Source organism: Lates calcarifer, linkage group LG4 (genome assembly GCF_001640805.2).
Source record: "Lates calcarifer isolate ASB-BC8 linkage group LG4, TLL_Latcal_v3, whole genome shotgun sequence".
Lineage (NCBI taxonomy): Eukaryota > Metazoa > Chordata > Actinopteri > Centropomidae > Lates > Lates calcarifer.
Window position 1 is genome coordinate 24,169,434 of NC_066836.1, and position 14,638 is coordinate 24,184,071.

General features: G+C 40.3%; 1 protein-coding gene and 1 long non-coding RNA gene across 2 annotated transcripts; one reads left to right on the top strand and one right to left on the bottom strand.

Moving 5' to 3' along the window:
* Positions 1–408: 408 nt before the first annotated feature.
* On the bottom strand, positions 409–8,570 carry mrpl37 (mitochondrial ribosomal protein L37). The gene is given in 9 exon segments (XM_018695939.2): positions 409–677; positions 782–856; positions 3,337–3,468; positions 3,624–3,778; positions 3,923–4,111; positions 4,711–4,826; positions 6,863–7,046; positions 8,048–8,345; positions 8,347–8,570. Coding segments are annotated over 9 exon segments (1,314 nt in total). The 5' UTR covers positions 8,434–8,570; the 3' UTR covers positions 409–599.
* Positions 819–3,425, top strand: LOC127142393 (uncharacterized). Its single transcript, XR_007813087.1, has 2 exons — positions 819–963; positions 3,307–3,425. It is a non-coding gene; the product is annotated as an uncharacterized LOC127142393 (long non-coding RNA).
* Positions 8,571–14,638: the final 6,068 nt, after the last annotated feature.

The following is a 14,638-nucleotide window of genomic DNA, read 5'->3' on the forward strand; positions in this document are numbered from 1 at the left end:
CAATGTGCACTTTGGTGCCATCCAGTGTTAGCATGATGAATGGCACTGTGGCATGTATAATAGTCACATCACAAATTCCACACAGTGACTGTTCATAGCAGATTCAGCTGAGCACATAACCCACCTGATCATTTCATACAACAGATCTCAAATATGTGTCTCAAGCACTCAAGGATAGGAGTCTTGGGTGGCTAAGGGGTGCAGTGGTTAGAAGAAGGTGGTTCTGGGTTTGAACCCTGGTCCAGGGAGTACCCTGTCTCTCACCCAGTGTAAGGTGGGATTGGCTCCAGGCCTCCTACAACCTTTAAAGGATGAGCAGTATGGATAATGGATGGATGGATAACTAGTCCTTGTCATTTTTAAATGGGCTGAGCAGGAAATAGGGAGTAGTACATTTAAAACTTCAGATACACTCAGGATGACAGTTTTTATTGACTGGATTCTAACACTGGGTTGGAGCCAGTGTGTGAAAATTAGAGGCTGTTGAAGATATTGGTTTAGATCCCAGATACAGGCATACTTTGCTTTTCATCCACACACACACACACACACACCACACACACACACACACACACACACACACACACACACACACACTCCTATACAGCTCCGTGCAGGTACAGGGCCAGGAACTTCTTGAATGTTTCAGGCTTGTATCCTGCCAGACCAGCTGGAACCTACAGGGAGACACGGCAACCAATCAGAGTCACATTACTTCACACGACAGCTCTTCCCCTCCCCTCTTACAACAAAGTCAAGTAATACTTATATACGGTCTTACCTTCACTTGTTTCTTCTTTATCAGTGGTCGGACCTTAGCAAAATCATAGAGCTCAACATCTTCATCCAGCCACACCTGCAAGGAGTGGACAGCATTTCAAAGAATTAGACACACAGCAACGAAAAAGAAATACAACAAACCTTGAGTTTCATTCGGGGGAAGAGGAAAAGGTCACAAATCTGGTGAGTAGGGCACAATAACTGTGTCATTGAGGCCAAAAAATAGAGATAGACCGATAAGGTTTTTTCAGGGCCGATACCGATTATTAGTGGTCAAGGAGGCCGATAACCGATATTTGGAGCCGATATTCATTTGCAGTAAAAGTGAAAATATTGGCGTCAAAATTTTGAATAATACAAACTCCAACACTTAACTTTGTTTAAATGCATTTAAGCATATGTTTATTAAACAGCTTCAGACAATAGACATCTTTGTTTTAAAATTCTAACAAAAAGTGCAGGGAGCTCCCAGGCTCAGCAGCATGTCTTATAAAGTTAAATGAAAACTTAAACAAATAAATAGCTCCCTAAAGTTTTCTACAGTAAATAAAGTTTTCCAAAATTTCAATATAACTGAAATGTTATTTTATCTTTCACTTATCTTGGTTTTAAGTTCAAACAAAAACAAAAAGTGCAGGGAGTTCCCAGGGTCAGCAGCATCTCTTATAAAGTTAACTGAAATATTAAATAAATAAATAAATAAATAGCTTCCTGAAGTTTTATAAAGTAAATAAAACAAAGTTAAATAAAATTTGCACAGAAATGTGAGTCTCAAATCAATTAGTAGTCCCAGTTGAGCAGCACCAGACTGTGGTGCAAAGAGCAGAGTTGTTCAGCGTGTGTGAGCACTGTGCATGCACAGCTTTCACTGCTGATTATACAACAAGTAGTTCCAACCGAGCAATCTGATTGGTCCACAAGACATTTAGAATGTGCTCAAATCAGCATGATAGCACGCCTTACTCATCACTAAAAATATTACTCCACCATATACATTTCCCTTTGTTGGTAATAGTTGTATAATGCACAATGTTACACTTGAGGGTGTCCTTTAACGTCATTTGAGCAAAGTGCCTCGGCTTTCTCCATCAGCTGTGTCATGTGACACGGCGCTATAACTTAAAATTCATGTAAAAGTTTGTGGTTGCAGAAGCTACATCTGTGTGAGTAAATAAATGCAGCGTCTTTGTTATAAGGTGGTTGATAAAAGTGAGCATTCATTTGTGCAGTAGGACTGTTGATTTAGTTCAGTAATGTCCTGAGACCTTGATAAAGCATTAACGTCAGCTCAGAGTTCACTCATCTGGGACTAGAAAATCATCTCTGTTGCTAGGTCGTTACTAAGGGTCTGATTATTTGCCGTAGTGGTAAACTCGGTTCCATTACACATAGGAGTCTACTGATGTGACTGATTGTGTTCCAGTTAATAGTCAGACCCCATGTATTTCCATGGAAACAGGGAAAAACACTCGCTAAAACCTTTTAATTTTGAGAGCAAATTGCTCCTCAACATGAACAGATTTTGATTAGACATTTTACTTTGTTGGTAATAGTTGTATAATCGCTAATGTTACACTCAAGGGTGTGCTTTAATGTCATTTGAGCACGACAGTGATGCTGGTCAGCCAGCATCACTGTCGTGCTCAAATGACATTAAAGCACACCCTCTCGGTTAATATTGCTTAATTGGCTGTTGCCATGGCTCTGTGTGTAACCAATCAGATGGTGCTGTGGGTGGGACAATGCTGGAGACAGAGTAGTGACTGCAGACAGAGAGGCGCGGCTGCATCAGAGCCAAAATGACCAGCGTTTTAAATTGAATTATTATTAATTATCATTAATTGAATTATTAATTATCAATTAATTGAATTATTGGCCATCGGATTAAAAAAAAAAACAGCTGAATGCTGATATGTGTCAAAATGCCGAATATCAGCGCCAATAATCGGCCTATCCCTACCAAAAAACTTGCACGTAAAAACGCGCTGTGAGCAGGTGCATTGTAATCATGGAGCACTGAATTGCCATAGAGCCACATTTCAAGTCAGTTGCACTGAATGTCCTCTCTCAGACCCCGCAGCAGAACTTGCCGTTGATACTCTGACCCTGAGTGATGAATTGCAGTTATTGAGGGCCAGGAGTTTGGCCTGTTTTTAAAGCAGTGTGCTTCTTTGCCATATAGTAATACCATCAACGGCTATCATGTGAGTATGGACAGTAGAAATCGGTTCACCAAGGAAATCATTTTGAATTTGAGTTACTGAGAATCCTGCTTGAGTACTGTGATGCAACAAGTGCAGCCCCTCACAAACTTTAAATGAACTAATTAATCAAATTGCACCTGAATTCAGCCAAACAATCTCAGTGTGAGACGATGGAAATGGAGTTTTAATTAACAATGAATACTCTAGGCCTTTCACTCTATTTAAAGCCACGGTGTTTATCTACCCGTTGTCTATAAGAACTGCTTTCTCATAGCTGCATATCCTGCATAACTGAGTATGTTTGATTCTCTCACAAACACAGCGCACAGAGATAATAATAAAGATGAAGCACCTGGTTCTTGATGCCGTCATCTCCTGAGAGATCTGTGGTGTTGAGCTGGAAAACCAGAAACTGGAAAATTCTACCGTTGGTCCCCACTGCCTGCACTGTTACAGGAGAATCTAAGACACGCTGGGGCTGGGTCTGACACACACACACACACACACACACACACACACACAGTGAAACAAAGAAACAAAGAGAGAAGGATAATTATGATGATTTATACAAGAAAGAGGAGGCAGATGGATCTTAAATGTTCACATGCAGTTTCACCCTCTTGTTGATATATTCCTTACCCCATACAGTTTGTGTGCACGGGCCAGAGCATTTCCAAAGGTGAACATGAGCATGTTGGCTCTGAACGGTTCTGGATGGAGCTTACAGCGAGCATCAGCTCCCTCAAGGAAGTAAAGCGTGTGGGCATGAGGGTATGGGTAGTCAGCCCTGAAACCTGATTGGGTGAGAGAGTTCTCATGTAGTTACACACACACAAAATGATGCTCCTTGTGCTATCCTCAACCTCAGGGAACCTGCACACTGCAAACTACTATTAGACCATAATTAGAACATGAAAGAGGACTGGGACTCTTCTCACCTGTGCTGTTCACCTCCTCCTTGTACACGTGTACTTTCTGTAGGTCGATGGTGGGGGAGACAGGATAGAAGGTTTCCAGGACATGATCTGCTGTGTCTGCAACTTCCTGACTCCCAGAAACTGCTGGGAGAGGATCCATGCAGTTGTGCAGTAAACTGTTCTGACCCCTAATCTGGAACAGGTCCTCACCTGTTACTCAAAATAAACAGGAAATGAAATCCATTAGCATGCATTCAGAGCCTCCTTAGTATTTCAGACAGGGTTAATAATTTCATCAAAAATTCTTTTTGGCTATGCTAATCACTCAGCTCTGTAGATGGGAATGTCTGTCTGTCAGTCAGTCAGTCCATCACTTTGGTTCAGACTGAAATATCTCACCTATTAGATGGATTGCCATAAAACACGTCCCCAGAGGATAAATACTAATGACTGAATTTTCTCTGACGTCACCAATGGGCCAATGTTTTCACTAATTCTCACAATATTTTGAAGCATTGCATTGTTTACATCCATGTTTAACTAACTACCACCCTTGTTTACTACAGTTTTGCAGTTGCGGAGTTTTGCACTTTAAGCATAGGACATAAGTAATATAAGAGGGTGTAATACCTGGATTACACTGATGAGAGTAAGAAAACAGAAAGACACAGTAGTGTCAACACATTAGTTTGCACAATTAAAGGATGCATATCAACCAGTGTCCAGTCTTTCCTCCCTGAGGTTTGCTGTTCCTGATCTCAGAAACTAATTATTTAGTTGTATATTGCTTTCAGCGTAGAGTATAATACCTCTTTTCCATGTCGCTGCCAATGAGTACTTCTCAGCAAGGATCCTCCTTCCAATCGCAGGGTGACTGGACTGTAGAGTGGCACACAGATGGATCAGGTTGATGAGCAGAGTGTTGCTGGGGGAGAAACATATACAAATAGTGAGAGAGAGAAAAATGAATTTATTTCTGAAACAAGGAGTATTTAAGAACACGTGTTGCCATCAACTGCCAATTTTCAACCAAAAGTTTAGTGAGTCAGCACTGCCACTTTTAGAGGCTTAGACTTAAGACTTAGACTAGACTTTATTGATCCCTTGGGATGACTCCCTCAGGGAAATTAAGCTTCCAGCAGCTTATATGGACAGAAGCAGCACACACAGGACAGTTTGCAAACAACAACAGCAAGAACTGCTTGCAAACAGGTATAGAGAATAGAATAAAGAAATAAACAATAAACAGTAAACTCTTAATAGGATAAAAAAAATACACTGTAAACTCTTAACTAAATATACAAACTATAAATAGAATAAAATAAGGATGAGATAGGATAAATAAATATGGAGAACTGCATATGGCCTGTGGTTAAACTAAATTAAATTATTGCACTGTGGCAGAGGATGAGGTTATTGAGTGTCCAGGTGGGTTATATGAGGTATGGCTATTTATTTAGAGACTGAGCTTATGAGGATATATATATATATATATATATATATATACACACACACACACACACACACACACATACACACACACACACATATATATAGGTGTGTGTGTGTGTGTGTGTGTGTGTGTGTGTGTGTGTGTGTGTGTGTGTGTGTGGGCGTCGGATTAGCTTAAACTTTATTAGGTTAAAAGTTGAGCATTAACTTGAAATTTTTGGTGAAACTGAACAAAACAGCAGTCCGTAAATTGTATGGGGAACACTGCATGTCATGCATGTGCACATGGATGCATGATTTCGTGAAGGCAGAGAGGATGTCCAAGACAAACGTTCTGGGTGCCCATGCACATCAAAAACTTCTGAAAACATTCACCAAATTGAATTCAATCGGTGGAAATGATCGATGACTCAGTATAAGAATGATAGCAGAAGTGGTCTCCATTGATAAAGAGACGGTTCACACTGTGCTCTCGGTAAAGCAGTTTCTGGTCCAAAAATGAATCCCAGTGCTTGCTCTAGCACTGTGAGACTTTTTCCTTTTTCCTTCTTCAAATCTGTGCTCAAAGGAACATGTTTTGAGTCTGTGTCAGAAGTTAAGAGAAGAACGACAGAGGTTCTGAGACAACTGTCTGAAGAAGACCTACTGCACTGCTTTGATCAGTGGAAGACGTGAATGCAGCGGTGTGTTGATGCAGAAGTGGAGGATGTTGAAGGAGAAAGACACTGAAATTATATTATATTCAATAAAATTGTATTACAGCAGCAGTGTTATTATTTAATAGCCATACCTTGTATTCGGACATCTGAATGTAACAACAAAGTCACTTCTTAAGCAAAGGTTATCACAGCGGCTCATTTACAAAGGTTAGTAAACACATGATGTATATGCAAACGAGCTACTCCATGTTGGTTTCAGGTTACTCTAGATAACTACCTAATGCTGTCCAAACCATGTTTCATAGCCACACCATGAGCCACTGTTTTTCTAAGGAAAGAGCAAAGACACCTTTCTGCAGTTCTGTTGTTTGTCAATTCACTGTTGTATTCTTGCAACCTGGTACTTGTTGTGGTTATAAACCTGTGCTACACTTCACCTCTTATACTGTGCTCTCCACCCTACCTTATGGTGAGGACAACCTATTCTGCTGATCATGTCTAGAGTGCCATGCAAGAATCTAACTTGTGTCCATCACATTGTAAAGACTGTAAATTCCACAAAACCATCACTGATCTGCAACAAATGCAGTAAAAATACTACTTCTGTTCTCACTGTGAGTGTAAATGAGGCATCATGATCACTTAGCATCTTTGGGACATTTATTGGGACACAATCCTGTTATAATGATTTCTACACAAAGACACTGAATTTGTAGATTTGTTTGTTGTTTTGTGATAAAAAATGTTACATTTATTCAAAGTCTTGACTTTGACACTTGCTCATTTATCAAGTAATTAATTAACTCTACCAGACAATTAACAGTACATGTTGTTTGCTGTAATGTGCTACCTGTATTTCTCTTTTCTTGGTCGCTCCTCTGTTGTGTCCCAGAAGCGGGCATGTTTGATGGCATTCTGCACGCGCTCATCCTGATCTGGTATCTGATTGGCAGGATTCTCCGCCACTGAGATGAGGTGAGGGGGCAGACCAGAGATCAGCTTTGTTTTGGTCAACCACAGAGCCTGACGCACACCTGAGAGGGAGAAGGAAAGAGGGAGAGAGGGAGAGAGGGTGAGAGAGATTTGAAGTACCATGAGGTTTTGAAACAGTATTACGAATAGTCAAGTCACTTCTCCTCATATGCAGGTTGGATCTGTACTAATGTGACACTTAACATCATTGGTTAGAGTAGAAAACTAATGCAAAGTTGTACATTGATAATAATCCCAAACATAAAAACTAACCAACAAGCTTCTATTACTAAACACCCATTAAACATACACTGATCAGCCATAACATTATGACCACTGGTGGATGAAGTGAATAACATTGATCATCTTGTCATAACACATGGTCCTGACATTCATTTGGACGTTACTTTGTCACGTACCACTCACCTAAATATTGTCACAAACTAAGCACACACCCCTCCAATAGCAACAACACTCCCCAATGTCAGGGGCCTCCCCCAGCAGGATAATGTTCCCACCACACCACAAAAACTGCTCAGAAATGTCTCCAGGAACACGCCAAAGCCAAAGCTGTTGACCTGGGCTCCAAACTTCCCAGATCTCTATCTCATCTAATACCTGTGGGATCTGCCTAGTATTGCATAGGTCCCCCTCATACTGGGGTACCTATTGAAAAACTGACCTTACCTCACCTGGGGCAAGCAAAGGTAAACTGTATCCTACCATGCACACTGTAAAGGTCATGATAACACAGACTTCACCCAGTAAAATGTAATTAAATTATTTATTTGTGATCATCAGAGAAAGTGGATGCATCTGAGAACACGAGGAAATACTTTTAAGAACGGTAGAATATTCTGATAAATTCGGCATGTCATTAGCCCTCCAAGAAGCATCTCAGTTCATTGAAATCCCAGTTTAGAAGTGTGGATAATAGAGCTAGTGATCCTACACATCGTCTTTAGTGTAAAAAGACTCATATTGGTTGTGTCATTCTTTAATCGCTGGCGAGGAACAGCCGCCAGTTTTAACAGAATTTAAGTGTGGTACAGTTCCACTTTACCTTCCAGTACGCTGGTCCTCTGGTTGAACACATAACACGGTTTCTCTTTGTACAGCGGCATCTCGTGAACCGGGGGAGACCAGTAATATCTCGGGTCCTTGTAATCCCTCTCCCAGTCGGGGAAGACGGGCTTAGCCAGCCCCGGCACATAGTGCATCCTTTCCGCGTAGGTGATCCTCTCCAGTCCGGGGATCTCCACTCTCTCCCTGGGTTTTCGCGCAGGGGGAGCCTTGGCTGTCAGACATCGGCTGACACCGAAGTGTCTCCGGGCCTGCAGGCGACTGACTGCTCCATGTGCAGGACAACCGCCTCAACTCCCTCAAGAAAACGGTTTGAGAAAACAGCGAAGCTGCAGCTTTTACACACGGGGCCGTTTCTGGAAACATGGCTCTACTTCTCAATACGTTTTAAGACTGATGTTTTAACTTTGACCTAAGTCATTGCCTGTTAAACGCTCCTGTAGAGCGCTGCCATGTTGCATCCACTGACCTCTTCTTTTTCTCCCCCACTAATGTGAAAGCTGCATGTCGCCACCTACTGGACCGGAGTGTGTTAGCACCGACCATTGTGGCTGTGAACGGTGTTTGTACAGTAGGCTATAGGTCAAGCTAGAAACAGTATAAATACTAATAATACTAATATAATAAACTCTGTGTGTGTACATGCCTTTCTATGGTTGTGGGGAACATTTTCGCTTTGAAACCATCGTTATGAGGGCATTTTGGCCGGTCGTTACATCTTTAAAGGGCTGTTTGGGGGTTAAGATTTGATTTTAGGGTTAGAATTAGAATTAGTTTTAGGTTAGGGTTAGGTTATACACTTATTTGTGGTGGTTTGTCAGTAGTAATGCAGTGGGAAAATTGTTTTATTATTATAGCGACGTCAGAGCAACAAATACACAAATCAAGTTAACAAATCAGTTGCAGTTTTTGCAATCAGGATTCGATTTTAGCACAAGCAATTTATAAAGCGTGTTTAAGCCAAAAAGAAAACCCACACAGAAAGAGAAAATAGCACAGGGAGTTAGAGTATGCTGAAAGAGTGTTTACATGTGAGATTTCTGTGATGTAACTAAAATCAAACAATCCAAGGAACAAGGAACAACTCCAAGGAATTAACTCTAATTTGTAGCATGAAGGACAGATGAATCCTAGAGCTGCTTCACACACATTAAATACTTCATTTGGCAACAAATGGTACATGGACTGCACTTATATAGCACTTCCCTAGTCATACTGACACTCAGCCATTCACACATACATTCATACAGCGCTTGTTCTATAAATGAAGCACTCTAACACACACACCCACTCACACACTGATACATCTGGGACAATTTGGGTTTTTTATTTGGATTCAGTATCTGTAACAAACAGTAACAGAAGCAGGAACAAAAGAATGCAGAGATTAAAAAATGGAATTTAGTTTGTGAATGGTTGAATCAAAGCGTTGTGGAGAGAGATCTGGATCCTTCTCTTCTCTTCTCTTCTCTTCTCTTCTCACCCTCTCTTGTATTTTACAGCCAGAGAGGCTAAACTGAAGAGGAGGATGGCAGATTTTCCCAGCAGCATCCAGTACCATACCTGACCCTGCAGACCTACATGGGCACAGATGAATGTAGATTTTTCGAGTTTTTTGTTACATAAAGTGTGTCAGAAGCAAAGCTGCAGGAGCAGAGATAAAAGAGGCAGTTACAGGTAATAGACGTAGTAAAAAAAAAAAAAGACATTTTGACAGACATGAAGCTAAAATGTAACTCAGGCTGAGGTATGCATGTCTGTCTCATGTCTGATCTCACCTGCTGCATGGCTGGGTTGTTGAGTGCTGTAACAACTTGAGATGCTGGCAGTTGTCAGAGTAGATGTTGTTGTTGTCAGGTTATCTGGAGAGGGGATGGTCAGCCATTAATTATGGAGCCCCAGAGTGTTCAGTATTAAAGTAATAAATATATAATTTGAGATAAATAGTTATATTAATATGTGTAAAATATATTATTCACGTACAATATATAATTTAATCATTCCTATTTTCATCATAACAGAGTTTTATTTAAAAATATTTTTTATATATGCTATTTATACCTTTATGTCTTTTTATTTCATAACGTTATTTTTTCTGGGGCCAGTTTTTATTTCATAATCACCAGATATCAGATGTGCAGTGAACGGTGCTGTTGCCATGTACTGAAATTAATTAATTTGTTTAAATGACACTTTGTCAGTAAATAATGAAATCACCATTCACTCAGAAATAAGCATTTAAAAAAGACTGCTTTGCATTCGTCAGCATCTTACCTGTTATCTGAATGGAAACAGTGGGGCTGATTGTGTCGGGCGGCTGGGTCATGCAGGAATAATTTCCAGCGTCTGACTTTGTCGCAAAGCTGATAATCAGAACCAGGCTCACATTGGGGTGGATGGAGGTAATATTGGCGAGGGACACTCCGTCCTTGAAGACAAAAACAGTTCTTACAGATATGACACACACAGATTACATTTAAATAAACTGACATTTGACTGATTTTGTGACTCTTGGTCAACAGTGTTGATTGCACAAGGTCGTACAAATCATGCAACAAAACAAAATCATGATTATGAGTAAGATTTTGTTTGATGAAGAGCACAATCTATTTTAGTGTACATATAAAAAAGCTTAATCCATGCTGCAATAAAATGAAAAATTTAGAAATGGCTTAAAAATATTTTTGAACTACCTTATGGCCACTGTTCCTCCACAGCTGGGCGACATGGTGGGCTCCCAAACATGTGAACTCACAGCTCAGTTTGAAGCTCTCTCCAGCTGAAAGCTCCCCATTACCTCCAGATATACTCACAAGAGTTTCACTGCAACCACCTACAGAAAATGCAGTGACAGAAGGCAGACATAACAATATAAAATTAGTTACCTCAGTTTAAAAAAACAACAACAATAATATTAAAAAGCTAATTTGCAAGCATCTAACATATAATTAGTCCACTCAAAGTGAAGTTGTGTGAAAATTTTGTTTGGTGAATATTTGCATATTCTGATATATACAGCATGCATTGCATGTTTTCACTGGTGTGCGAAGGCCCCTTTGCATGCATTCTGTGAGTTCACACATGCAATTTTTAAGTGTCTACTGCATCCTAATCTTTATATGAATGTGTTTGTACAGAAAATAATGAAATTAATACCAATCACAGAAATATATAACAACTAAATAAGAGACAATGATAATTATTAATATAGCTGCACTCATCATTACATTAACTACCAAATAAAATAAACTGTAATGAATATGTAATGATACAGAGCAGTAATACTAGTCATCCATCCATCCATCAATTATCTATACCGCTTATCCATCAAGGGTCAGGGGGGCTGGAGCCTATCTTAGCTGACACTGGGCGAGAGGCAGAGTACACCCTGTACAGATCACCAGTCCATTGCAGATACTACTAGTTATGATATTACTTATTAACAATGACTAAAATTCTCACCTTCAGTTTGAGTCCAGCACAGAAAACTCATCACCAGAACAAGCATATCTGATTCTTCTGTCTTCTCTGTGTCATCTGCGTGTCACAGTCAGACTCAGGATGTCTCTGGTTTCAGTGCCTGGTACAAATCATAATGACACACCGACCATCTGACAGACAGAATCTGCTGACCCAACTCCCACACAGGATGTACTATACATCTCTGCATTTTTGAGCCGATTAAAGTTGTGATAACCAGAGCAGAAAAGGTTTCTGCTGATAACACTGACCATAACATCACTGCTGTCGACCTGCATACATGGTTGCAAAAATCCCCACATCTGCTGCAGTGTTGAAAAACAGGTAGAAAGCCCTCTAGTTAGAATGCCAGGACAATAACTGTTGTTATCCATCCAACCCAAAAGACAAGTGATACTTCATAACAGGACTAAGGCTAACAAGGAAATAATGATGCATTTTAATTTGGGCCATGAGTTGGTGATAACAAACAAACAGCCACAACCAGGATCTAGCAGTTAACTGTATGTAAGTAACACAGTATTAGCTGACAGAATATTAAAATTATATTATATATGAGAGCTGTAGTGTTTCCTATTTAAAAAGTAGAGTTTATAATATTGTAGCACTTTATAGTATTTCAAGGGTCCATGGTTAACCAGGCTTCCTGTGCCCACAGGTTGCTTTCTTTTCTTGTGTGTATTTTCCCTGAGATTTACCAGCCAGAAATTAGAGCGCAAATGGCGTAAATCAAAATCAGAAGCCCAGTATCTCCAGTGGCACCAGGGTGTTCTGGAATATAAGCGTACACTGTCTACTGCCAGAGCAGCATATTTTTCAAACTTAATCAATAGCGGTAAACATAATCCTAGATTTCTTTTTGACACTGTAGCTAAACTCACTGAAAAGCAGCAGGCCTCCTATCTGCTCACCCTTTACTGCTCATGAGTTTCAGAATTGATTTTTCTGCAGTAAAATTGATGAGATTAGATTAAAAATCAGTTCATTTTCTCCAGCACCTGCTGTAGAGGCAAGAGTCTCAGAAAGTTTCTGCTCTGATGAATTTTGACACTGTACGTCTTGATTCATTATCTAAGCTGGTACTAGCTTCTAAACCCACCACTTGCCTTCTTGACCCTTTACCAGGTAAACTCTCCAAAGATCTCTGGCCAGTCTTGGGCCCTGCAGTGCTGAATATTGTGAATCTATCGCTGATGACTGGCACTGTTCCTTCTAGCTTCAAAACAGCTGTGGTTAAACCTTTACTTAAGAAACCACACCTTGATCCTGGGTCTTTGAGTAACTATCAGCCTGTTTCAAATCTTCCATTCTTCTCTAAAATACTAGAAAAAGTTGTGTCTCAGCAGCTTTCAGCTCACTTAGCTGATAATAATCTATTTGAACCTGTATCAGTCTGCCTTTTAGGGCCTTTCACTCTACTGAAACAGCACTTGCTAAAGTAGTAAATGATCTCCTACTCTCTCTGGATTCAGATTCCATCTCTTTGCTTCTCTTACTTGATCTTAGTGCAGCCTTTGATACTGTAGATCACCGTATACTCATGGACCGACTGGAAAATAGATTTGGAATCTCTGGCCTGGCCCTCAGCTGGTTAAAATCTTACTTATCTGACAGAACTCAGTGTGTCTCTTGTAATAACACTGTATCAGCCTTTTCTGATGTGAAATATGGAGTACCCCAGGGTTCTGTTCTTGGCCCCCTGCTTTCCTTCTATATATATTTCTCCTCTTGGCCAAATTATTCGGAGTCATGGAATTAATTTTCACTGTTATGCTGATGATACCCAGCTGTATGTGCCTATAAAGGCTGACAATGCCTCTCAAATTAGGGAACTAGAGATCTGCTTGTCATCTGTTAAAAGCTGGATGTCTTGAAACTCCCTGCTTCTTAACTCAGACAAAACTGAAATGCTGGTTATTGGCCCGGCGCAATATAGACACCAGTTCGATCAAGTAACTATATCCCTTGACAACTGTGTGATTTCTCAAAGTAACAGTTAAACAGCCAAAAATCTGGGTGTCACACTTGATCCTGCTCTTTCCTTCGATCAGCACATTAAAGACATTACAAAGACCGCCTTTTTTCACCTACGCAATATAGCTAGGATTCGGTCTTTTCTTTCCATAGCAGATGCTGAAATTCTATTTCATGCCTTTGTTTCCTCTGGACTGGATTATTGTAATGTTTTGCTTTCAGGACTACAGCGTGCTAGCACTAAAAGTCTGCAAATGGTTCAGAATGCTGCAGCTAGAATGCTAACCAAATCCAGAAGGTTTGACCATATTACCCCAGTTCTAGCCTCCCTTCACTGGCTCCCTATTTGTGTTAGATCAGACTTTAAAGTCTCCTAATGACTTATAAAATTCTAAATGGGCTGGCCCCCTCATACCTGTCTGAACTTCTTAACCCTTATATTCCCTCCTGTGCTCTGCGCTCTCAGAGTGCAGGGCTGCTGTCTGTCCCCAGAGTTAAAAGAAGTCAGCAGGCTTCTCCTATCGAGCCCCCTTCCTCTGGAACAACCTCTCTATTGATATTAGACAGGCTGACTCAGCTGAGGCCTTTAAATCAAACTAAAAACTCATCTTTATGCCTTAACTTTTAACTAGCACATTATTCTGGTTCCTATTTCATGTTACTATTTTTCCTTTGGCGGGTTGGGTCAGTCTCAATGCATCAGTTAAGCTTAGTAGTTCTTAAATGTTGTCCATGATGTCCTGCTGACGAGATTACTATAAACCGTCTTAATATCGTTGCATCACTCTAACTGTGTGTTTCTTCCCTCAAGCACATCAGTGCCCAGGCTGTGCTTCTCTCTCTCTCTCTGCTACTGTCTCTTACTGCAGGGTTCTGCCTCCAGAGCTGTAGAGTCTCCTGCTGCTCCCATGATCCAGCTCAGCCCATGATGCAACAATAATTAAACATTTATTAGTGTTAGTGATAGTGTTAGTGCTACTAATGTTTCACTGTTTTGTCATTATGATTCCTTTAGCTATAATAATAATAATTATTATTATTACTATTTACATTTTGACTTAGTCTGTGTATCTGCAATGTTATCTTTCTCTTACCCCATCCCCCCACCCTCCTCTCT